A 26,310-nucleotide genomic window follows, 5' to 3' on the forward strand; every position below is an offset into this window, starting at 1 on the left:
GATAACCCCTAAAGAGAAATAAAAAAAATTGTACATTACATTAACAATGAGTAAGGTCTTAGAAAGGCAGCAGAATTATTTTTAATAATCTAAGAAAAAAGCTGCTCTATTATATATAAGAACTGTTTCTAACAGAAAGACTTTTCAAAGCATGCTATACTTTTCTTTGTTAGTTTTACTTTAAGTGTTTTTGACTAAGCTGTCGAAAATATTTACCAAAACAATATATAAAACATTTTAAAAGGCAAAAAATACACAGTAATGTTCTGAAAAAAAAGGGGGAAGAAAATCTGCATTCGAGAAATGTTAGGAAATGTTTTTCACCGTTCATATATTAGTTAATTCTAAAGTGTATCTGAAAGTACTACAGAGTGATTAAAGTAGACCCAATTTACTTCTACTCTAGGAAATGCCCAGTTTACTAAATATTTGATTACAGGCATTAAAATAAATACACTAAAAAAACCCACAAAACCTTAAAGTACGATAGCATATGTTTTTATGATCAGTGTTATTTCTGACATTAAATTAAAGCAAACAAAATTAATGCCATAAGTAAAGGAAATAATGCAAAATATAAAACTGTAAATATGTAATTTGTAAATACTGTAAATATACAAAGTTTTAATGTAAACAGACAAAAGAATAATAAATTTCTTGTTGAATATTTAAACATTTTTCCAAGAGGAAAATATGTAACAAAATCACAGGTTTTTATAAATAGAATATTCAGTAAAAATCTATTCCATGGTTCTGAATGTTTCTCAGCATTTATTACATAGACAGCTTCAGTGTTAACCAGTACAGAAAAGTTCAAGCATAATAAATTTGAGAGACAGTTTGTAACCTAGGAGACACAACTGTCATGATTTTAGTCTTTGCTAGTTATTTTATTCTAAAATACTAATGTGATTTTCTCACAATAAAATGTCCTGAAACATTTAATTTTTTTAAACTTTGACAACAGAATTACTTCAGAAGCTCTATTCTGTTTTGTTTCATTTGTTTTTTTCAATTTGAACATTGTTTCTTCTCATCAGCTTTGGAGAATAAGGACAAAGAAATCAATTTCTTACTATTATAATAATGTGATTACTCATGAAGTACTACTTTGTCATTTAGGTATTATTTAAAGAAAAAAAAAAGGGGGATTGAGAAAGGAAGGCAGTTGTGTTAAGTGTTCTGGTTTTTGCCACAGATTCATTATCCATACATTATCCATCTTTTAGTAAAATAAGTCAGAATGACAAAAAAGAGCTGTGAAACCTATGATCCTATTCTCACACTATTATGGCTGTCATCAAACCTTGCACTACTGTTCACAATGTCAAGGAATAACATAACTTGTATTTTAGTCAATAGTTTTGGTGATTTAAAGCTTACCTCAGTTCTAATTCTCATCTATACCTCATTAGATTCACCACAAACTACTTTGAAGTTCTACTGCAGATACTTAGATTCTTTTTTGTTCCACTTTTCATAAATTTTTTTAATTACACATACCTGGAATTAAGATCAGGCTATCTAATACAACAATTAAATGTAATTATTTAAGTAGCTCTTTCAAAAAAATAAGTGCATTTTTAAACAAAATACTTGAAAAGGGTATTATTTTATCCTGTAGGATTTCATGTATGTCATCAAAGTGTATTCCTAAGGGCATCTTCAAAACTTAATACAGAAATACATTGGTAATCACTTCACAACAACTACATTTTTCAGAAAGTAAAAGTGGAAAGGTGTTGCAATCTGAAAGGCTCAGTTGTAAAAAATGTTTACAACTGAAAGCACGAAAACATCAGAAGTAGATAGTGAATATTATTGATAAGTTGCACAAAAGTTAATTCTTTTAAATGCCCACCATTAAAATACCCACTCTAGGTCTTCCTGCTGTTCCTGATCTTTTCTCTCACATTCTAATATTTCTTTACTTTCCTCCACTTCCTGTACTTTCTGACAACAACCTTCTTTAAAATATTTCTTATTTCTGATTTGTCATTAGATGATCTCATCCCTCTTAAGACTCAAATTTCTTATGGAAGAAACAAGAATTAAACTGAGTTATTCTGTGTCGGCAGGGCACTCATTCCTGCACAGTGATGTAACACAGTAGGTAGTGTTGTTGCAAGCCATGACTCTCTCCCTTTTATAAATTTGCTCTGTCACTAGCTTTTCTTTTCTTTTTTTCTTTTTTTAAGCAAGGTGTACATTTTTTGTGCGCTCTATATGATGTATATTCTAATTTTTCTAAGTAATACTTGTTTTCATTCTGTCTTCAACAATTTGCCATAATAAACCTTCAAAGATATGCATTATAAGATTTACTGTAGGCCTATTAGTCTGATACAATAGGCTTGGTTTAGATTACTGGTTTTTGTCCTCTAGTTACATAGTTGTTTTCTTAACTTTTTATTGTTACTGGACATTATAATGTATGAACTGAATAACAATGAATATCTTCCAAGAAGTAGGGGTCCTCTTTTAAGTTGCAAGTAAAGATTATGTAATCTGTTACTATTATTAAATTATATTACAATTTATTTCTACATGCAAATGTAGAGAGAAATTCAATTCATTCTGTGCTGATCTTCATTGGCATGAAGTTATTTTGGCAAAATTCTTAAATGCAAGTATTTTTCCAAGGTGCTATTCACAAATAGCATCCAATTTATCTATTTTTATGTTACTAGTCTCTGAATAAATTTTTTTACATTTCTCCAAACTTCAGCAGCTGTAACTTCTGCAGAAAAATCAGTAAAAATAAAAACAAACAAAAAAGCAAACAAGAAGAAAGAGCAGAACATTTTGATTACGCACATAGTATGGTGCTTCAAAAATTTAGATTTAGAACATCTTGTAATTGCTGGGAAGTTAGAAGATGAAGAATATCAAGTTAAAGTGAAACATAAACAAAGTCTCTATCCCTCTCTGCTGCATGTCAGGGAACATTCCAGCTGCAGACTTGTAGCCTGATAAGCAACTCTTTTGGTCATTCATGAGTTGTTCACTTATGTGAATGTTAGCAAATAATGCTGTTTGACAGAAGAAAAAATATTTGGAATTAAAAGTAGTTTTAAAAAGTGAATGGCAATCTGTACAAATATATATTGCAACAAACCCCTATATTTAATGTACATGCTAGTTCAGTTTTCTGAGAGTATCAGTTTATGGATACTCTGTTATATGTTCATGCCTCTACAAAACAAGATACAATACGACATATATTTCAGTCTAAATCAGAATACTTTTTATTTCAACTGAAATTAAAATCTTGATTAAATATAGAGTTAAAAACTATGTCTCTAGAGTAAATATAATAACCCAGCTCAAGGTACACATGAAAATGAATCAGAAAGAAGCCCTGAAATTGTTTTATGTGTTCATTTTATTCATAAATAATTCAGGCAACAGTGTCTGAGTATATTAAATAAGAGAAGATGCCTATCCTTGTACAAGTAAAGGGTCTCAAATTCTGTAAAAAGCATCTGGATAGTGGCTTTCTCTCAGAAATAAGGTTGCACTGGTCCTGGCAAAGTTTACACAATTTTTTTTCCTCCTTCTGTATCTTTTCAAGAATACAGTTTAATTCTATGACACAACCACTTAGTTCAGATCTACTATGCAGATATTTTACTGAGGATATGAATTAGAGCTGACATATATGGAATCAATCTGCCACGCTGCTTATGTATAGTTCTACTTTAAAGACATATACAAAAATACAGTAACACAGATTTTGCAAGTTGTGAAGATAATGGAATTTTTGAAAATATAAACATAGTTCTAATTTGATGCGAAAAACAATGTAGCCCAGCCACACACATGCAGAGCTCTCTTCAATGTGTCTGCTAAAAGAAAAGGACAAGCAGATAATTTTGCTTACTTTTGTCTCCTAGAGAGAAAGAAAATGGACAAGTCATGACAGTAGTATCATACCTAAACATCTGGTCTCAATTCCTCTCCAGAGTCCAGATGACAGACATTCCCTCACTGCAGAGCCAACCAGCATGTACCCTGAATCACAAGTAAATATAGCTGTAGATCCATATGTGATTTGAGTTCCAATCTTATTCCCATTTGGCGGAGTAGGAAGTTCTCCACAGGAAATAACTTCATGACAAAACAAAAACAAAACATAAGTGTACAGCTGAGAATCACAAACACCCATACAATAATTTCTATTAACAAACAATACTTATCAACCAATCAATGAGATAAATAAATTTCAGACCATGAAGTATTTTGGAGAAATCTGTAGAAATCATAGATTAAAAATCTGCAAACAAAAACTATTCTTTCCCCAGAAATTGTACTTAAGAGGGGGGGAAGGACAATTGAAATAATTTCTGCGAAGTTAAAAAAGGCATTCAGAACATTATTGAATGCTGTTTAATTACCTTGGCTTTATCAAGTACATTCTGCATACTGGAACATCACAATTGCTATCAGATTTAGTTACGCTTCCTTGGGAAGGGGCCATTTTGGTTTCTAGATCATAATGAAATGCCTTCCCTAGCATTCGCACATTACAGTTTCATAAAGAGTGAATGATATTGGAATTTATGGCTATTTATTTACAATTGAAAGACTATTTTCAACCAAAATACTATTTTTCTTAGTCAATTTTCTTTTAATAATTAAAAAAGCCAATTTATTAGTAGTAAATAAGAGGCTGAAATTAGGTAGCACACTTTATGCCTAGAAGAAAATAAGTCATAATATTTCAAACAAAGCTTCTCAAAACATAGCTAAAAGTTGTTTGCCTTTTAAAGTAAAAAGAGATACAAATGTAAATTTAGTATGTAGAATATATATACACAGAGATATAGATACAGACAAATACACAGTATTTTTAACACAGGCAGAGATGAAATATTTCAATTAACTTTCAAAAATTCTCAAAATTATATATTAAATTTCCAGTTATAAAGAACTCAAAATCAAGGAAAATTTCCAGTATAATTATTCAGTGTTTGAAAATGTATTTTTAAACCTCTTTTTTCATATATATCGTCAATAAATTATAAATGTATTTTTAGCCACAGTTGTCTGGCTTATCTACAGGCTTTTTTAGATACTATTGTATTCATACATAAACATGTGGATACACATATTTTTGATGCAGGAACCAAGAGCACAATTGTATCCCACTCTCTCAGAGGGTTCATCATGTTCCATAAAGAAAAAGAGTTTTGCAGCTTCAAAGTGTAACCAAAACCCCACAGTTTTGAAAAAGAGATGTCTAAATGTAAATTTATAAAGAAATGTGCTTTTCACAGCAGTAAGGAAGCACAATTATAGATACACCTTTAGTTGGTTTAAATATCTGGATATTAATTTTTTTTTAAATTTAACTATTGCAGGTTACCAGCATACCAGCTAATGGTAGGAATGATGTAGAAATGTGCAAATGCACACTACATGGCAACTGCCTGAAAGGAGAGATTATTTTACTTATCAAGACAGGATACAAAGGTTTTGCATTTTTCAAGACTTCAGAGCATTCCTGATCTAAAATGAACATATAGGAAAATATTTCCTTTGTACCTTTATGAATTTAGGGACCTTTAAACTCTAGAAGTGTACCTACAGATACGTCCTTGTCACTAAATCAAATGTATTATATTTGTAAATAACAACCTTTAGGATACCCAGGAATTCCAGCCAAGAAACACTTTTTCTAATTTACGGTTTTGAATACTAAATTAGTTCATTTCTAGTTCACCAAATAATTTTTTTTTCCTGAAATCTGCACAGCAGATGCAGATAAAAGATGTACTCACTTTGGCAGTAAGGCCGCTCATTTCTCCAACTCCAGGTGCCATTAGCAAGACACTCGATAGACGCTGGTCCCAAACCATAATACCCAGGATCACAGCTGAAAACTACTTTTGTTTTATACTCATAGTGTGAACCATTCACTATTCTCCATCTTCCATGCTCCAGGGTAAAAGAATTGATGCTTGGACATGTAACAACTTCCAAAATAACAAAAAGACATAGTTATTGGTGGCTTAGCATAGGCAAATTGGGAAAACCTGTACCATTATTAATAAAAAAAAATATTTTAAACACAGTGACATAATCTTTGAAAACTAAAGCTGTACTTGAAATTGGCTGTGGTTAGAAGGCATGAGTTTCCTCATTTAATTAATAATTACCCAGAAAGAGAAGATATTGTGTATGCAGAGTGATGCAGTTGGTGTAGATAGCAGCTATACCACGGTTGAATTCACTATAGGTGGACCTTCCATGATATTTTACATCAGCCACCAGATCTTTACTAAAATTTTAAGTACATTTAGATGGAGAAATTATTTTTCTACCCAGGTAAACTCTATGAGATATGGAAGACTTCTTTGAAAGGCTGTACATTGGGGACCGAAAAAATAATATCTGTATACAGGTTGTTTTTTCAACAGCTATATATTTTTGTCTCATTTCTTAATTCTAAGTCTTCTTCCTCAAAAATGGAACAATAACATTCTACAACACTAATAGAATAAAAAATAGTATAAAAAGCATAACAATTTTTCCCACTTTGTTTTTCTCTATTTTCAGTTGTTCTTTAGAAAGAGAAAAATTCATGGCAGAAGAAAATTTTCAAGAACAAGAAGAAAAAAAAGAAGAAAAGGGAAATCCTTGGAAAATACTCCAGTCTTAATTAGCTTTCATTCATTGGATGAGATAATCCAAATCCTAATGTGCATGAGACACTGACATCCCTGTATCACTCTTGCAATCACCTGGGTTTTCATATCCTATTTGTAAAGGCTGATATCCATTTCATTTTGGGAGTTAAATGCATTTTCCCTGTAGTGATGTTCCCCCAAGTTTAGATGGTGTGGGACTATAATGACAGGATGAATATACATAATAAGCAGCAGTTTCAAACAATTACCACAGGTTTTGCAATTCTGAATAGTAAAAAGGGGTTTTCTAACAGTACATGAATTATGCAGCTATCACTGAAGAGATTACTTTTGTAGAAAACCTCTGCAACCATTAACTTTGATTTAACTGTAAATTAATTATTAGCTTGATTGTATTCTATAAGCTCTAGCATGTTTACTCTGCTTATGCTGTTAAGTTTCAGTATGTCTTAGTTACATATACTTCATATATGTATTTCATAATAATTGAATACTAACAAATAATTCATAGATTAAAGTAACATGAAGATGAAAGTTGAAGTCTTTTGAAGATTTGTGCCATGGATAAATAAACAAAATGTACAGACAGGCTTTTACTCACCAGAGACTTCTTACATGTTACTCACCTACACAGCGAGGTGTTTTATTGTGATTGCTCCAGGTACCATCGGGCTGGCAGACTGCAGTAGTAAGCTCTTTGGCTGACAGCCTGTATCCATCATTGCAAAAATAAGTAACACGGGTGCCAACCAAGTAATCTGTAGTTAATATCCCACCATTTAGTGGAGCTTTAGGAATTCCACAAGATATTGCTGAGTAGTGAGAAAGACAAAGTTTTTTATGTCTTCAACATAAGTTTCCACTGACCTCAGACAAATTATGCATTGCAAAATCACTAGTCTTAAATTCATTAAAAAAAAATAACTCATTTATGTGTGTTTTAAGAATGGGAATACATTTTCTTAAAATTTTAGGGAATTGAATCCAATTAAGCTTTTTCATTTTGATGGAGAAAGTAAAAAATAAGAATAATGGTTCAAAACTGCAGCTAAGATTTCAATATGCAGATGATAATAAAGAAAAGGGAATAGAAGATATCTGGAAAAAATATGACTAGCATGATTGAATCAGTAAGACAGCAGTCTGAGAAACACACTTTCTATGTTTCTGTGTCATATGATTTATGTTCAGATTTCTTCCATGAGTTGTACTTTGTGACCTCTGGCATATCACTAAAATTACCTTTCATCATTCTGTATTTTTCACCTGGAAAGCAGAAGGAAAATACCCTTTTGAAAATATTGAATCATAGAATCACAAAATGGCCTCGGGTGAAAGGGGTCTTAAAGGGGTCTTAAAGATCTAGTTCCAATCCCTGCAATGGGCAGGAGCATTGTTTACTACACCAGGTTGCTTGAAGTCCAGTCCAGCCTGGACTTGAACATTTCCAGGCATGGGGCATATACAGCTCCTCTGGGCAGCCAGTAATGAATTCTCCCCTGATGTGCAATTTGAATTGATCCTTTTTTATTTTAAAGCCATTCCCACTATCCTATCACTGCATACCCTTGAAGGAAGTCCCTTTCCAGGTTTCCTGTAGGCTTCTTTTAGCCCTTGTCTTTGCAATCTGTGGTTTATGAAGAGGGACTGAAGCACTTGTCAGCAAAGACTGAGTCAAAAATACTGCTGAGTACCTCAGCTGTCTCTGTGTCCGAGGTAACCAGGTCTCCTGTATCCTTCTGGACAGGGCCAATAATTTGCCTAGTCTTCATTTTATCAGCAATATATCTTTAGAAGCTCTTTTTGTTGCCTTTGACAACCATGGACAGATTTAGTTTATCAAGGCCCTAGCTTTTCTAACCTGATCCACAGTTGCTTGGACAACTTGTCTGTATTCCTCCCAGGATGCCTGTCCCCATTTCCACCCTCTCTAGCCTTCGTTTTTGCATTTTCTTGTCTAGGAGCTCCTTGCTCATCCAGGCAGGTGTCCTGAAATTTCTACCCAACTTTCTTTTTGACAACATTTCTGAGGATGCAACAGTTCTGAGCTTGGAAGAAGTGATCCTTTGACTATTAATCAGTTATCTTTGTCTATAAAGCCTTAAATCTAAGGCTTTATTCCATGGTACTCTACCAAGCAAATTCATTGAGTGGCCAAATTCTGCTCTTCAGAAGTGGAGGCTAGCTAGCATCCATTCTTCTCACTGCTCTAAGGATTTTCTACCCTAGAATTTCACAGACACTGCACCCTTCAGCTTCCTCATCAGCCCCTGCTTGTTGCAGATCCAGCATAGCATCTCCCCTTGCTGGCTCCTCTATCTCTTAGAGAAGAAAGTTGAAAACTGCAGATAAAAGTATAAGCTACTATTTCCTTTTCTTTAACAAAAATAATGTACCAAGAGAAGATTTGGTTCTAAATAATTCTCTGTCTGTTTTGGGACTAAAAATAAAAACTAACCCTTTTCCACATTCTGAAACCATATATCTAATGTAGGTCAGATAAAAAAAAAAAGGTGAAAAAAAAGGGGTTTAGGCATTTAAGTCTGAAGTACATTACTTTGAAGTCAAATCTTGAGCCCTAATAAAGTACCTATCATGCCGACACAGGAAGGTTAATCCTCTCAGACTATGTATAAATACTTGGGGAAAAAAAAGAGTGCAATCTATTTTTGCCCCTACTGGGAGCTGATCTGGCATAAAACTGATTTGCTTTATAAGCAATATAACAACTGTGTGGCACAGTACCAAAGCTAATAATCACAGCTAAGACACAAGTAAAGCATCAATCCTATAATAACTTGCAGAACAGAGGTGTAAGAATCAATATTAATATATTCTTGCATTGCCATAAAAAACCCCTTGCATATTTCATGGAAATTTAAGAAAAAAAAAAAAATCTAAAACCACAGTACAGACATATTCTGCTGAAAAGATCACAGAAAAATATTTCTAATTTGCTATCACCCTGTCTTGGCAACCATAAGAAAATACACCTAATCACTGTCACAGTATCTATTGGCAAGTAGAGACAAACACACATTTAGAAAAAAATAAGAAAACTGTGATTAAGAAATCGAAGACTCCAAGAAACTATAATTGAATTCTAGAGAGTATGAGGACATGACCCCAGAGAGATAAAAGTGACAAGTTAATTAAATGAGAATGTTCTCCTTCCATCTTTTACTGAACATCTGATAAAACTACTATTTCACTTGCCATCACCAAAGAAAGAAACACTTCTATGACACTAAAATGAAAATATGTGACCATGTTTTTTACTTCTTACTTGTTTATTCCTCATTAGACATGATTGCAAATTAGGTAAATCTACCCATTCCAAGATGATAACTATATGCTTGTAAAAGTGACACTCTTTACTGCATAACTGGCCTAGATTAAGCTCTTCCTTCAGAAGCATGTTAATGATAATAAGAGCTTTGAGACAATTACAAGAGTTGTCCGAACAATGTCTGTTTTGTTACATCAGGACCAGCATTCAGCAGTGCATAAAATTAATATCCTCTTGCAAAATAATCGTTACATGTAAACAGCATTGATTACAATCCTAAGCACCAACAAATTCTACAATATTGCCTATTCACATAATTCACACCATGTCTCTTTTACCAGTCAGTAAAATGTATCAGATACATTCTAGCTGCAAACTGAGATGTTCTATATCTACCATTGAGATTAATTACTCCTTCAGTATTCAAAAATCTTCGTTAGTGGCTTGATAAATTTTGAGTCATATTATCCATGTTAAGAGTCAATCTTGTGACACAAGTAAAATATATCTGTCCCTTAACCCTAAATTTTTAAGAAACAAGATGCAAATCAGCGAGGCTTGATAACAGACTTTTATATAAATAACAGATCTCCAAAAGGTCATCCAATGACGTTTGAGTTTACAGCAGTTTTGATCTGAATTTCACATCTGTGGAAACCTTCACAGAAAAGTTGCCCAGAGAAGTTGTGGGTGTCCTATCCCTGGAAGTTTTCAAGGCCAGGTTGAATGGGCATTAAGCAATCCAGTTGAGTGAATAGTGTTTCTGTCCATCCCAGAGGGACTGGAACTATATCTTTAAGGTCCCTTCCAAGTAAACCCTTATACAATTCTATGAAAATTTCCTTTTAGTTAGGGGAAAATGTAAAAACAATCAGGAAAAGTTACTGCCATATCAGATACTTTGACATGAAAAAATGACAAATAGGAAATATCCAAAATTCCCTAAAAATAGACCTATCACAGAAATGTTTGGTCACTATATGTCAGCTTGGGCAACATTGTTAATCAAACTGAAACATTAAAACCTATTCCTTTTTCACAAATTTTGGAACATAGTTGCAGTTCCAAAGATGTGCATTAAAAATATACACAGTCCTTGGAAAACCTTAGTCATATTAGTTGTCAAAGAACATCAGCATTTTGAAGACTTATGTGAATTTTCAGAAATTATGATTGGACCAAAAAGAAGTTCTTAAATATTCTTCACTGAATGTTAAAGCATCATTTTTTGTATGTCAGTCTTATTAGCTCCTCTTGAAATACTGTTTCTTAAAAGTGCATTTCTTTGTATGAGGTAGAAAAATTCTGGCACAGATGTATGACTGCGAAACATTTCCCTTCCATTCATTTTGAGTCAAAAAAAAAGAAAAAGGAAGTTTCTTAGAGTTTGTTTTTTTTTAACAAAAGAATGTACCTTGACAAGCTGGGACTGGAACATCCCACGAGTAATACCCATATGGAGACTTCCTGCAGACGGCAGTGCTTTTCCCAATGAGCCGAAAGCCACGGTCGCAAGCCCAGCGGACCATACTGTTGAGCTGTCCGCCTGTCTGACTGACAATGAAACCGTGCGGGGGCGACTCTGGGGTGCTGCAGTAGAGAGCTTTAAACAGAAATATTAAAGGAATAAAGTATGTGTTCAGAATTCACCTAGCAATACTTGAGAAATTCTTGTTGCATCCAGTGGACATCTGATCGAACACTGAGAAACCATTGCTAAAAGTTGTATTTTATGTATGATAATGCCTTCATTGACCAATTTCAAAAAATATAAAGGTAGTAAAAAGAGAGCTTTATAAGCTATTTACAAGATTCAGTTTTCAGTAAACTCCAAAAAAAATAGAGTGATAGCTCACTTTCATAATTTGCTATAGCTTTGAGGTTTGGGATTTTTTTACCATATTCTTTTTAAATTAAATAAGCCACTGAACTTTAGTTTGTGTTGAAATTTATTGCAATTGTATGCATTTCAGTAGTATACGCATTTTTGAAAGAGGGAAACAACTAGTACATCCCGAACAGAACTCTTTTTAAATAGTCCTCGTCCTAAATAAGTTATTTCATTTTAATTCTGTAATACACTGAACTGAAGTAAAACATTAAAAATATATTTTAATGATATTTATGACTATCACCATAAATCCATGGCAAAAATCCCGAATCTGGTTTTAGTTGTTGATTTATTTAGAACACATTAAGTTTTACAGAAGTCTTATCTAGAGACTATGAAAAAAATCATAACTCAATATGAGAGCAAAAAATATCTCTAAGAGTTACAGTTCTTATAATCTGACATTATTTATGTACTTAACAACTCTGACATAAAATACTGGTTACTTACTATGTTTCCTTTACGTCCCTTGTTTATTGAGTACCAAGTAATTTAGGTTTGGCTATCTTCTCATTGGAGTGGACAAGAAGGCTCTCATAACCTGGTAACCACTTTAAGATTAATTTTGTGTGTGTAAAAGTTTAACTTGGTCTATGATTAATTTGATTAATACCTGCTAGCCAAAAAGGCTGTTTTCCCTTTTTGTAGGAAAGAAAACTGTGCTGGAAATTTGTTTACAAGGGCTTCCTTTATACTTTGAAGACATGTTGATAACTTGATATTTATTTTCTCAAGGAAATAGACAACTGCTGCTTCACTTGCTCTTTAAACTTTTCCACGTCTCATTACTTACTTCAAGTCAATGTTTTTCTCACATGAAAGCTTCCTCTGACTGAATGGAGTCATACGGCTGTTTGTTTACAACAAATATTTAATAAACATACTAAAGCAAAGAGCAGAATCAGAACTACTGCTATATCTTTCAGACCACATACTATGAAAGTATTTTCTTCCTTATACTAAATGTCTTCTGACTTACACTTTTTTTGAAAGAGCCAAAGATACAGAGACATACCAGTATTTTCTGTGTGAAATAGACCACTAGAAAATATTTCCTGTCTGCCTGAGTTCTCTCAATGCCTGAAAGGAAAATGAAGAATTTTCTCTTCTTTCTCTTTTAACAGATCCAAAACTGACTACAGGAAATGAAAATTGATAGCATTTTGACATTTTATGCCTAGTACAGAATGAATTTTACTGAATGAACAACAAACATTTTAAGTCAAAGAAAAATATTATTTTATGCCTAGCACAGAATGAATTTTACTGAATGAACAACAAACATTTTAAGTCAAAGAAAATTGTCCATTCCTAAAGGCAAAGATGGAACTGACATATTTGCAGTATATATGATCATAATTATTTTTCTCTAATTGTAATGTAGCCCAAAATTGAGGAAAACCAAAAAAACTCAGCAGAAAGAATTTTATACTTATTTTTTATTTCTTTATCCACCTTGTGAAATGAAAAAGCTTTTATGCCAATAGTTTCTCTAATATCTATAGACACTAACCCCAGTACTCTTCTTTGTGTGTATTTCATATCTTTGGTCATCATAAAAATAATTCAAATATAGATTTTGTGCAATTGCTGTAAATTGTAATAAATCTACTTTAGCTTGACTAATTAAAATATTTTCCAATAAAATAAATATTATGTAATAATTCACTAAAAGCAGTTTTACTAAAATCTAACTTTGTCAGGTACCATTTCCATACACTATTCATAAATATGCTAATTTGAATTAATAGCACATAAAATACTTGGTTTTTTTCATACTAATTTATCTCTTTTAATGTTGGTTGCTGATTCTGTTGAACCTTAAATTAAGAGTTCAACCCTTCAGAGTCTCATACTTTTCCACTTTATAGCTGTTCACTCCTGCCTTGCTGCAATGCTTTCCCTTGTCCAATCAAAATTCTTAATGATGAATTGCATAAAGATCTTGTTAGGAAAACATCCCAGTATGAAGAAGCACACGAGTGCAAATAAGTGGGATGGAGAAGGGGGAAGCTGCTTCTTTTATCTTTAGTACTGGCTTATGCCATTTTAATGCCCTGTCTTTTATTAATTCTCTATGGAGCATATGTGCGGGGTTTTTTTTTTCCTCACAAGATGAGGGTCATTAGATTCACATATATAGAACAGATTAGATTTCCTTTCACTTTGGTTAATTAAGGATACCAAACATAGCTTATATTACCCTTCCACATAAACAAATGTTCCACAATGAAATTTTATGCACATTATAAAAAGTCACATTTGCATACCTATATATCTTATCCTGAAACCTTTTTTATTGGTGCCATGATCTGCTGACCACCGGAGAAATACTTCATGGCCATTGCTGGTTATATTTAGAGAAGACGAATAGTCCCCACTGAGAGATATGAGCAATGGGCTATGACTATTTGGTCCTTGGTACAAAAGGATGGGAAAAAAAAGAAGGAAAAAAGGAGTTAAAAAGTTTAAAATAACATACAATAAAACATATGCACACAATTAACATACATGCAAATCATCCTTCAAGCAAATGGCAAATTAATTTTAATTAAAAAATTGAAATATGTTATAACTGGAATGATATATTTGCTCAAAAGAAAAATTATTTCTAAGTATAAAATGCAGTAAAATTTTAAAATAAAGTAATCCAAAAGTTCTTTTTTATTATAACAAATCAAAATCAGTGCCTAAGATTTTTTAATACTGAAAAATTAGACAGAAGCAATATAAAAAAACAATTATATAGACAAGGCATCATCCAAAGTTAGGTATCCTATAGTTACCATCAAAAACCTCAAGTATATCAAATTCCTTTTCTGTCTGGAAGAATTCAAAGAACATGCTGATATTATAACCCTTTTCCACAGTAATGGTCCACGCACACATCTGGAGGTTTGGGTAACTGTCAGGATATCCAGGGCTCAGTATTACACCTGTTGAATCCAGACGCATTTCATTGGCTGGACAGAGCACTGTGAAACAAAAATTGGCAAAAAAATGTAAAGCTCATTATTTCTATTTCATGTGATCGATGAGATTTTCTGGAGCTTTAAAGAACTGCATTATTTATTCTATTTCCTCAAATTGAGCAACATGGTGATTTAAAATATAATGAAGTCATTTAATTTTGAATTTATCTGGATTCACTAGGTCTACAAGAATAACCATCTCATTAAATAGAAATGGTTGACATTACCATGTTATTGGAAGTTTTTTCAAAAAATATGTTTGTCTCATGATATATGAACAAATGCCTTCAGTATATTCAGAACCTAACACTGCTAAACAGGAGCTTTGAAATCCTTTTACACTGACAACTAACTCCTACATGAAAATGAGTTAATACTGAGTTACAAAAGAAAAACAATAGGATCTTAGTTTTCTCAGGAACACTGGAAATAACATTGTCTCGTTAATTATAGAAAATCAGGTTTTATGTTAAAAAAGTTATTGGATTGTAAAGAGAGATAAAGAAGACAGGAAAACAGAGAAAGGGAGAGAAAAGGAGTATTTATCTTCATACAAAAACTTTGCAAGAATCATATAATATTACTTGGTTTGTAAGTGACCTTTGAAGATCATCTAGTGCAACCCTTTGCAAATGCCTTCAAACTGAACTTGAAAAACTGTATCTGCCCATATATTAAAAAAAAAATCTTGTATCTCAGTTGCAAATTAGCATCTAGTTGCTAAAAGTTGCTTATCATGTCCTGTGTTTGTTTCAATTACTCAAGAAGAGATTGAACACAGCACCTCCACCCCACTTAACAAAACTCATATGGCTGGAATCTGGCTTTCAAACTGCATTGCTGTGCCACTTGTGACACATATCTCCAGAAAATGAACAAAGTAGTCCTCTCATCTTTAGATGTACGTATAGATATATATTTATATAAAAATATGTGTCAGGGACAGCATAACAGTAATCTGGATACACTCATTTATTTGCAGCTGGTTTTGCCTTACAAACTGTCCTTAATTTCAGGATTTTCAGCTAAACATCCCTCAGAATTTTATAGAGAATTTAAAGGCTTGTTTCTGTTAACCAGATTCCCTTGGGAATTGGATAGCTAAGTTTAATGTGAATCAGAGAACATTTATCTGAGATATAGTTAAGAGACACCATTAAAGAATTTTCTCAGGGTCCCCTTATTATGACGCAAAATACAGTCTGAATCTTCTTACTCTGAAATTTTCATTTTATCCGGAAAGTAGAAGCTAATTTAAAAGAAAATTAAGGGCAAAGTTGCATGCTTTGTTTGGACAATACTCTATTTTAACAAGATGATAGAAATAAGATTTTAAATAATTTTTTTTCTATCATCTTTTTAATAAGATGATAGAAATTGGCTAAAATTGTGGAATTTAGTGACTATTTTTTACACCTAAGGGAAATCTGCAAGAATTTTAAGAAATGCTCATCCAAGTGATACACACAAGAGAAAAATGGAGGAAAAAAGTGACATAGTTTAAAACAGTATTAAATGTGATGTAAACTAACCTATAATAATTAAAATTACCAAATATATGTTAAATGTAGTTTTCATCAAATTTTTTTAGGAATTTCTCATTTGTCTAGTATATCTTTACTGCAATGTATTAGATTCAATACTAATGTTAGTCTTATGTTACTTAAATTTTGCTCAGCAGCATTCTTCAGATTTATTTCTGGATTAATTTTGAATGTAGATATCGATGTATTTCAAGTCAAAAATTAAAGAAAAATTCAATTGAATGCCACTATACTGGCTAAAGCACATAAGATATGCACAAGGCTAAAGCATTAGAAATTAACAGTATTAAGTTTAAAAGAAAATATGCTCTACCCAGTGAAAGTAATTAGTAGACTAATGCTAATGTGAACCAATGGAAGAATGGAGACTTTTCCTTGAAAGTGACTCTTATGTAGTGTGTTGTACTTTGCACAGTGAAATGTGGTAGCTTACCAGAGACCAATGCAATATAATAGATTCATGAAAGACAGAAATTTTTGGCATGTATTTTTGCTGCCTTTAGATTCCACAAAGTTCTCTATTCATCTTTCATAACTGAAATGTAATTTATGTACTGTGATCTTCAAACTTAGACATCAGATAAATAAAGATAAAAGAAAATATGCTGCTTTTTTTCTAGGTTGCTGGTAGGACTGGTCATTTTTAACACTATTTGACAAATTCTTTTGCGATTTTCTTTTTAATTTTCTCAGTCTAACTCTGAAGACCATGTTAATTTCATTCTGCTTTAAACTGAAATTTTAAGAGTATCAATTTAAAATTTAGCATTGGAACCAATATTTATTATTCATATCTGACAGATGAAAGATTAGCTACGGTAAATGAAGTCATCATTCCTGAGTTTTTGTCTTGGGTCTTGCATTGAATACAAATATGCCTTCAGCAACATGCACTGAGAGAATGCTTCAGGATCAGCACATATGTCTCTATTTGCCCTATCTAATATTACATTGTTTTAACATTTAAAGCAATGCCTGGAGGTTACTATGGTTTTTCACTTATTAAATGCTATACGTCTACCAAGTTAGGATTTAAACTTAAATTGGGATGTTGGAAGCTATTCCTAGACACATTTGTATCTAACTAAACGTCTAGATTTCCAGAAATTATCAGTGTAAAAGTTCTTATGAAGCTTGCATTTCAATTTCACTTTGCATTTTTAAGAACTACACTCAGTGCTGTGAATGATTTTGACTTCTGCATAGTTTTTTTCATAAAATCAGAGGAAAACAGCTTATTCAGTTATAAGAGTAGACCCTTCCAGCTTTCCAGGAATAGAGGAAAAGAGTATATTTATACAAGATTTTTTTTTTAATTCTCAGCTGAAAGCTTAGGTGAATATTACAGTAATAATGAAGTCCTAAAAATTCATATACTCATGTTTAATTTCTTAACATCTATATTGTGCACCATTTCATAATTTTAGAAAATGCTTAGAAACAGTAAAATATCCAAGTTTTACTTGTAAATTTAGTAGATTTATTCACAAATAATTTACTATTGCCCAATAAATCTTTCATTATCAGTGTTTTATGGATATGTTAATGAATTAAAATTACTTTAGGAGGACACACCAAAACGTCAGAGTGGCAGAAAAAAACAGATGGCAATATTTTTCATATAACAGGAATTTAAATCAAATGCACTTATTGTGACTGATTTGGGAAAGTATTTTAATCCTGATGGAGATGTTAGAATATTAAGCTCAGGAACAGTTGGATCACAAAGTATATCACAGAAACTAGCAGAATTCAAAACGGCTTTTGTTTACATAACTTATACTTTTATAAGGCTGTGGTGTTTTGGTTTGGTATTTTTTTCTTGAAAAAGCTTTATCATACATGTTTATTTCTCTAGGTTCTTATTTATCCTTCCAGATATAAATGAAAGAATTAGTAGGAAAACATAAACTCATGCCCGTTGCTTTAACTGCCAAGAGATTCCATTTTTTTAAATGAAGTTTGTGAAAAGCCAATCTTCATTTGTTCCCTAATCAGTTTGGGATGTAAGAAAGATCTCCCTTTTTTTTTTAATTACAGAAAAATTATATTCTACCATAACACATCAAAATTCACTTTAATAAAGACTGGTTTAAAGTGTGATGTTAGTGCCTGGCAGGACTGTAATTATTTTGACCTTAACAATGAGGTGACCACACACACAGACGCACACACATGCAGAAAACCTGTTTTTTAGAATGCACTGAATAAAAAAATGCAAGTACTTTAAACTGCAATGAAAAATTATTTTGTAAGCTTGTTCACCCAAATCCATGCTATGTTAATTTAATGTTTTTTGAAAATTCCCATATAAATTTTCATACTATTATGTTGTAGAGAAAATGAGTAGCATTATTTACCAGACTCCAGGAAAAAAAAAAAAATTGTAAAATTATTTTCACAAAGTAGAGTAGCAGCCCTTTCAACTTGTGAAGTTCATTAAAATATAACTAATTATTTTGCATATCTGACATACATGAAACAAACCAAAGAGTGAAATATTGGGATAAATCATCAAAAGTCTGAAATAGTTTCAGTATGCTGTCTTATATAAAGAGATGTAGAAGTTATTTAAGGAATCACCACTGAACTGGTTTGGCAGCAGGAAAATAAAAAGGAAAAAAAACCTTGGCAAGTAGGTGGTGCTCCGTCCATCTGCAGTCTTTCCCCGAGTCGGCATGTCAGAATCTCATTACCAACCAGCGTAAAGCCTGGTTGACACTGGTACCTTATTATGTCTCCTGTTCAGAAAAACAACACAAGGCAAAACATACAAACAAAATAAGCATTAAACAGCAATTAACTGGGACTTTTAGCTTTCAAAACATTATTGATTAATGAAGTTTCTTACCACTATATTATACAATGGGCTAAATGACCTCTGGCATAAACAACTTTGATTACTCTAAGAAATGTGGCAAATGAGCTTTGTGTTGCACACTGTGCTGCATCTATCACTCCTTTCCACCACATTATTTATTAGATAGTTTACTAAGTTGTCTGGGTTTGACTGATGCTATGTGAACCAAATGTCCACAGAGCTTTAAGCAATATAATTTACAGGATAAACATTATGGAACTAAATAAAGGTCTAAGATCAAGTCAGTAATTCACACAATCCTGAGGGAAAAAATTAAATAGCAAATGGATTTGTTGATGCTATCTACATCTGGCACTAGGAGAATAAGAAATTTTCATTTTTAATTAAGAAAGGAAAAATTCATATAGTTTTATGTACCAATAAAAGTAAAAACCTGCACATCCCAGAAGATCCCTTTGGTCCATATTACAGACAGAAAAGGAAAAAAAAAGTAATTTCTCTGTGTGACCTATATAACTAATCATATATTGGTGCATATACTAAAAAAAATATTTTCTTTGCCATAACATGAGCAAAACTAGCTCACCAGACATCTGAAATCAGATCATAAATCATATTTCTTTGAAATATAAGTGGCTAAGTAATATTATTGACATATCTCAGAAAGCCAGAATACCATTCCCTTCTCTAATCCTCATAACTTTTACAAATTTGACTTTACATTTTAGGTCATGGAACCGTAATTCTGGCACAGAATATACCATTGTCTACATGTTTTCTTATTGGTTTTGTTTGCTAGTTTCAGTGTAATATAATGTTTTATATTAAATACTACGAAAAATGTATTTTAAAATTAAGTCAATAACAAAGAGTTATTGTATTACTTATATGTTATCTCTGAAACATGGATGGGATTCAGGATGCATAAGGAAGAGGAATGATTTCTTTAAAAAGTCTATTTTCAAATAAAAATCTAAAATATTACAAGTATGATTTCCATTCTGAAAACCACCCTGTGCACAGCAAGCTTATTTCATAAACAAATTTTGTGATTTTATTTTATTTTGTTTTAATATTACCTATTTCAAATTCGTCATCCTCAGCTAGAATTTCAGCATTTGGTACATTTGCTGGAGGCTGGCAGACACGGAGCTGATAGGCTACAAACAGGAAAGCACAGTTGACATTCTCAAACACAGTTATCATAGCCATGCAATAACAGATTTAATATCCACATTAGGAGGATCAACATAAAAACTCAATTTATATTGAAATTTTCAAAATAATCAAAATAAAGGAAATGAAAACATTGCATGTTGTGTCTGCATTCTCAATTAGTTATTTAGTTTTAGTTGTGAAATCCTCTTCATAAATAGGAAGTTTAGAAGTAGTTGCCAATTTTCTCATTTGAGCAATTCCAGTCAAAAAGAAAATATTTTTGGACCTTTCAATTACTCTTTAGCTTGGTTTTTTTGTTTGTTTTTTTTTCTTGTTTGTTTGTTTGTTTGTTTTCTTTTGGTTTTTTTTGTTTTGTTTGTTTGGTTGGTTTTGGGGTTTTTTTGGTTCGATTTTGGTTTTTTTTTCATTACTCAATTTTATTTATCAACTTTTTCACTTTTGAAACCTTGCAATAAATACAAGTTTTGGAATCCCAAAAATTCTACATGGAGGCAGCATAACTAATGGACAGAAGCATCTTGAATGTGAAATTTCCTAACAAATAAACAGTTGTGGAGTACATGTAACCTGCAGATAGTGTCAGAGAATAATCCTGCTTTCAAAATTCTCATTTGAAGTTTCACACAAAATAATGTTCTGAGATTTAGCACATGATGCAAGAGCCAGTCAAGAAAACCATGTCAAATAAATAAAAAATAAGTAGGAAGTGTATGCAGAAGTGGTACAGACTGATTTTTTTCCTAGAGATCCAATGAAAATGGGCCCATGTTTGGACACAGACAAAATACAGTCTGATCTTAATACAATTAGGACAAAAATCTGGAAAAAGAAATCACTTTGACATATTTTTACCTACAGTGGAGTCTTTCCTGTGTTAAAGTGTATGTTCAGGATGAAGTGTGCTTGGCTTTCATTAATATTACATTTTCATACAGCATTGGTTTATAGAATTTCTTTTCAGCACAAAGTACCATCTATTTATAGCAGATGACAGTTCAGCTTCAGTAATACACATTCTTGGTTGCTTCGTGTGATTAGATCCTTTAGTACTCTAATTAGTCAAACTTTTGAAAATCACAAAATTTATACCATAAGACCTTTTGTTAATAATGAGTCACCCTTATTTGATATCTTCCTAATACATCTTTTCTTCATTCAGGTAATGAAGATCTACTTAAAGCAGTGAGTCAGAAAGCCAAACCAATAAAACACACCAATTAAACATGAAACAGTTGTGCTGTTTGCATCTTAAGAAAAATAATAATAAAAATCCTGAACATAATTAAAAATTTATTCAATAGAGAAGTCCTACCATTTATCTCAAATGTCTCTCATTTTAGGGTAACAGGAATGTCATTAATTTTAATCCCAAAATTATTTATTTTAAATAAATTTGATTCCTTCCTTTATTTGATCTCTTGACTGCCTTTCCTTTATTACTATAATTTTTGTTCAGCTGATATGAAGGATCATAGACTCCAAGACACAGAGGGATTTATTTATCTTGACAACATTAGTACAAAAATAGTTTTAAGTTTCTTAATAAGTAATCTTTGTGCTGCTCAGTTTGCATCTTTATTGCACATTAGAGCCCACACCTGTGGTATGAAAATTTTCACAACAAAAGAAAAAAAGGAAAAGGATATCTTTAGAGACACTTTAATACTAGCAAATTACTAGACCAGAAGAAATAGCTTCAAGTTACTCCACATGAGATTGGATATTATTAAAGATGTACTAACCAAAGAGGTTGCCAAGCATTGGAACAGGCTGCCCAGGGAAGAGGTGGAGCTACCGTCCCTGGAGGTATTTTACAAGACACATAATGTGCTATTTATCAACATGTTTTAGTGGCAGAATTGGCAGTGTTGGGTTTATAGTTGGACTTGATGATCTAAAAGGTCTTTTCCAGTCTGAATAATTCTATGATTCCATGAGCATTTTAGCATATGTTTGGCCATATATTGATATATTTGTAGATGTCAATACATATGGACTCATGAATGAATGCAAAATGTAATTTTGTCCTTTGCAATTTGACACATGCAATATAGATTCCAAGATTTGGAATGGAAATTCTGATCCTTCTCTGCCTAGCCCTGCTGGAGTCTCTACTCCATAATCAATTGCTTGTGGGTTTGGTTTTTTTCATTGTAGGTATTATGTATTTCTCTGGTTTATTTTGCTTAGCTTAAAGTTCCTTTAAGCCCATAAATTCTGTCTATCTGTATTCAGCACTGTCTTTAATAAGACAAAAAGAAAATCTTCTAGTCACAAAATTTGACCAGGATCCAGAAAACAGGATGTAGTCTATTTGTGTTTCCTAAGATGTTCAATCCAATGGGCATTCACAAAGCACCTAAACCCACCCTCACTTCTCAATCTGTTTCCTTGTAATTACAGCAATGTACAAGAAACTTGACCACAGAGGGTCTGGATGACTACAAAAAGAGGTAGAATTCAGTGAATTAATTAATGCACATTTTCATTCAGTCAGTATTTAATTCAAGTTAATTAACTTTAACTAAACTATGTAGTTCACTATATTGAACTATATGACGTAGTAAACAGTACATCATAGGTATGGTTCACTACCACTGGTATCTCTGTAAAAAAAACACTTAGATCAAAATATCCAAATTTCAAAAAGAAATTTAATGCCCACCAAAAACATTCAAGTTGCAAAGGAATTTTAAAAGCATTGTAAAAAGTAAAAGAATGTGCATCTTGAACTTTAGGGTTTGATGCTGCCTTATTTGTTCATGTCTTATCATAGTGCAGACTTTTTATTTTTGCTTGACTAATAGTAAATTTAATATCCGGTTAAGAAAATAAATTATTTTCATCATTCATGTTAGTCTTTCATATGTTTACATTACCCTAGTAGTGGTCAATCATATTAATATTAGCAACTCTTCTTAGGGAAAGCAACTGATTTTTTTTTTTATTCCTTGTCTTCCTCCAGTGACCAGTAAAAACAGTGAAAAAGTTTAATTTGTCACACTTACCATGATAACTAAGTACAAAGAAGCCACTGGTAGTAAAGTCACTGTGAAACTTTATCAGAATCTGATTGGAAGTGCTGTAGACTGATTCTAGTGCAGTGTTGCCACTAAATTGTCCAATTTGAGGGGAAGTTTGGTCTGGTCCATCCCTAAGAAAAACAAACAGAATATTTTTTTTCTTTCTTTGGTCCAAAAGGTTTATATGATTTCTCCAAATTTTAAGTGAATGCAGTAAATTTTCCCTAGATTATACTGAAAGACATGAGACAGCTAAAATAAGGTAAACCAGACAACAAGGGCTGAAGACCTTCTCATATCCTGTATGTGGACTGAATACTAATTCAACCACTTTTTGAAAGTTAAATTCTTAGTTTCTAATAAAAATTTAAGCCAACTCAAAATTACTATGAATTTGTGATTGTACTTCACCTACTTGCCATAATCTCTGATCACATTTTGGTATCTATACGTTCAAATGTGGCTATCAGAAAATAAATAAAACAATAACAGATCATGTCCTCCAGTATTTTGAATATGATAATTTCTAGGGAAATTAAGATATAAATAGTGTTGCTATAATTAATTAATAGAATAAATTAAAAAAACAAGAATTAATATTGGTCTTGGCAAAAATAAACCCCAAATGCTTACAGACTACTGAATACAAGATTCCCCTTGAAAACTGTATGTTGACATTAATAAATGCACATTTTATTTTCAATGCTTATTCTAAGTTACTTTTGGATGTGCAATATTTTCAGCATATTTTAACCGAGCTTCCCCCCCCCATATAATAGCTTTAAGTTTATTATTTATAGTTTATAGTCTATATAGATATATAAGAATTTATTTGAAGTTTATTTTTATGGGTGATTCAGAGTTTTCTCAATCAATGTGTTGCTCTGTTATGAACTTTATATAAATGGTCATGTCTTTTTGACTCAAGCAGTGTCATGGTTTACCACTTCATGTAGGTATTAATACAATTATTGGTAGCTTTAATCAAACTGAGTATGATACGCAGCTGATTAATTTCTTGAATCCTTCTTCATATGAATGTACTCTTATTATTTTGTACTATTTATTATGATTTAGACAATACATGTACTGCTCAAAAGATCATTTCTACCGTATGGAGAAATGAAACACTAATTTCAATAGAAAAATTAAATTGAAGTTAGTATTAAACAACAGTGGAATTGTACAGACGACAGCATAATGGTACAAGAGTACTGAATGTTCATATTTGCTTTCCTCCAGATTAGAACTGTTAAATAGTAACCAATAGATGAATAAATTTAAAGGTTTTTTTTCAATAGTTATTAGCATAGTATATTAAAAAAAAACCAAAATAAAAATATGGATATATTTTATTTTGAAATTTTGTAGTAATATGTTTGTCCAAATTATGACCCATTGACATTTTCCCTTCTGTTTTAGCAGGGAAATTGTATGCTTTGAAGCATTTGAATTGCAAAAAAAATGGTTGTTTTTTTGCATTGGAAACACCTATAAAATTTTTGATCTGCACTATATACAAAAATTATCCCAGAAATGGTATAGGCCACATAATTAAACAGCCATCATGTATATAATACAATTTTTACACATGTGTACAAATGAGGACTAAAGCCATTAAATGTCTTCAAATATGTATTGGAGAGATTAATGTGATAGGCTACTGCTGAGAGTCATCATGCAGAGCCATGACAGACATGGATTCAAGTACACAGAGAATATAATTTGTTTACAGTTATTGTTAGCTCAATTCGCTTTGTCACAGCCAAATACAAAAAGAGCCTTTCATTTTATGTACTCTTAAGAATAAAAGAAGCTAACTTGGAAGAAACGAATGAAGTGTTGTCCTACTTTAGTTTTTAGTAGTCGTTTTCTAAAACACTAACACATACATCTGAAACTTTTTATCACTCCTTTCTTAAGTGTTGTTTCTCTTGATTGTTCATGAGCTGTTATAGCATACCTCTGTATGCTTTTCTTTGTTGACAAACTGAGAAACATTATTACTGTTTTTGATTTCTTGTCCAGTGACATCTAGAGAGAATGGTCCATTGGAAAACATGGACTGGTGCAACTCAGTCATTTCTCCTAGAGAGAACACCAGTTTCAAGGGGAAACTCATAAATATATTCTTTTAAATTCATATTTGCTTACATAGTGTCACATGAAGATTAGATAAATGCCAAAAGTATTTTCTTACCAGACAGTTATGAAATCATATATTGGCTCTGTTTGGAGGACTGTGAAATTGATGTAGATTCCATTCCCAGGTGGTACTCTCACAAGCCAGAAGCAGTCTTGAAAGTTTGGATACTCATCAGGGTATCCTGGAGAGTATATGGTGCCATTCATTGCAGTTATGTTTCCTCCACACAGAGCTACAAAAAAGACACTTTTAAAAAATAGCCAAAAAATGCTTTTTGCATTCTACTTAGACTATACAAAAGCTCTAGTTTTGAGCACATTTGGTACGCTTAACTTCATTGCATATGACCATTCCTGTGCAAAGAAAACAGATTTTGTTCAGCTTTGTGCAGAGTCAGAAGTCTATTTTGACAGTGTTTATCAAATATAAAAGTAAAAAAAAAAATTTGATGCAGCAAATACTGTGAGAAGTGGAATTAAAGAAATATATATATACATATAGGGGGAAACTCCCTGCACAACTGAATATTACTTTGTTAGGGCTTTGTGTAAATTCCAGCTACAAATTAGCAACAAATCACACTAATTGTTTTCATGTATGGACACAAGAATATAGCCAACCAAAATTAACACAAGAAAGAAGGCACATACAAGGTTGAGGGGTGGGTGAAGATTAGAGAGCAACTTCAAAATTAAAACATTGTGTCCAACAGTATGAATAGTAATTTTGCATTTATTAATAAAAATTCTGGTAGATAAAGTAAGAGTCCTCTCTGTAATTCATGTCAAAGAT

General features: G+C 32.1%; 1 protein-coding gene across 1 annotated transcript in view; it reads right to left on the reverse strand.

The window, feature by feature from the left end:
- Positions 1–26,310, reverse strand: part of CSMD3 (CUB and Sushi multiple domains 3) — a 593,341-nt gene that overhangs the window by 64,601 nt on the left and 502,430 nt on the right. Inside the window, exons 43-52 of the mRNA XM_039715519.1 lie at positions 25,573–25,750; positions 23,358–23,503; positions 20,250–20,330; positions 18,977–19,090; positions 14,620–14,808; positions 14,104–14,250; positions 11,357–11,545; positions 7,280–7,465; positions 5,784–5,978; positions 3,937–4,110 (exon numbers count right to left, since the gene is read on the reverse strand). Coding sequence (XP_039571453.1) covers positions 3,937–4,110; positions 5,784–5,978; positions 7,280–7,465; positions 11,357–11,545; positions 14,104–14,250; positions 14,620–14,808; positions 18,977–19,090; positions 20,250–20,330; positions 23,358–23,503; positions 25,573–25,750 — 1,599 coding nt within the window. The remainder of the gene's footprint in view (positions 1–3,936; positions 4,111–5,783; positions 5,979–7,279; positions 7,466–11,356; positions 11,546–14,103; positions 14,251–14,619; positions 14,809–18,976; positions 19,091–20,249; positions 20,331–23,357; positions 23,504–25,572; positions 25,751–26,310) is intronic.

The sequence above is a fragment of the Passer montanus genome, unplaced genomic scaffold (assembly GCF_014805655.1).
Source record: "Passer montanus isolate IOZ18808 unplaced genomic scaffold, ASM1480565v1 scaffold33, whole genome shotgun sequence".
NCBI lineage: Eukaryota > Metazoa > Chordata > Aves > Passeriformes > Passeridae > Passer > Passer montanus.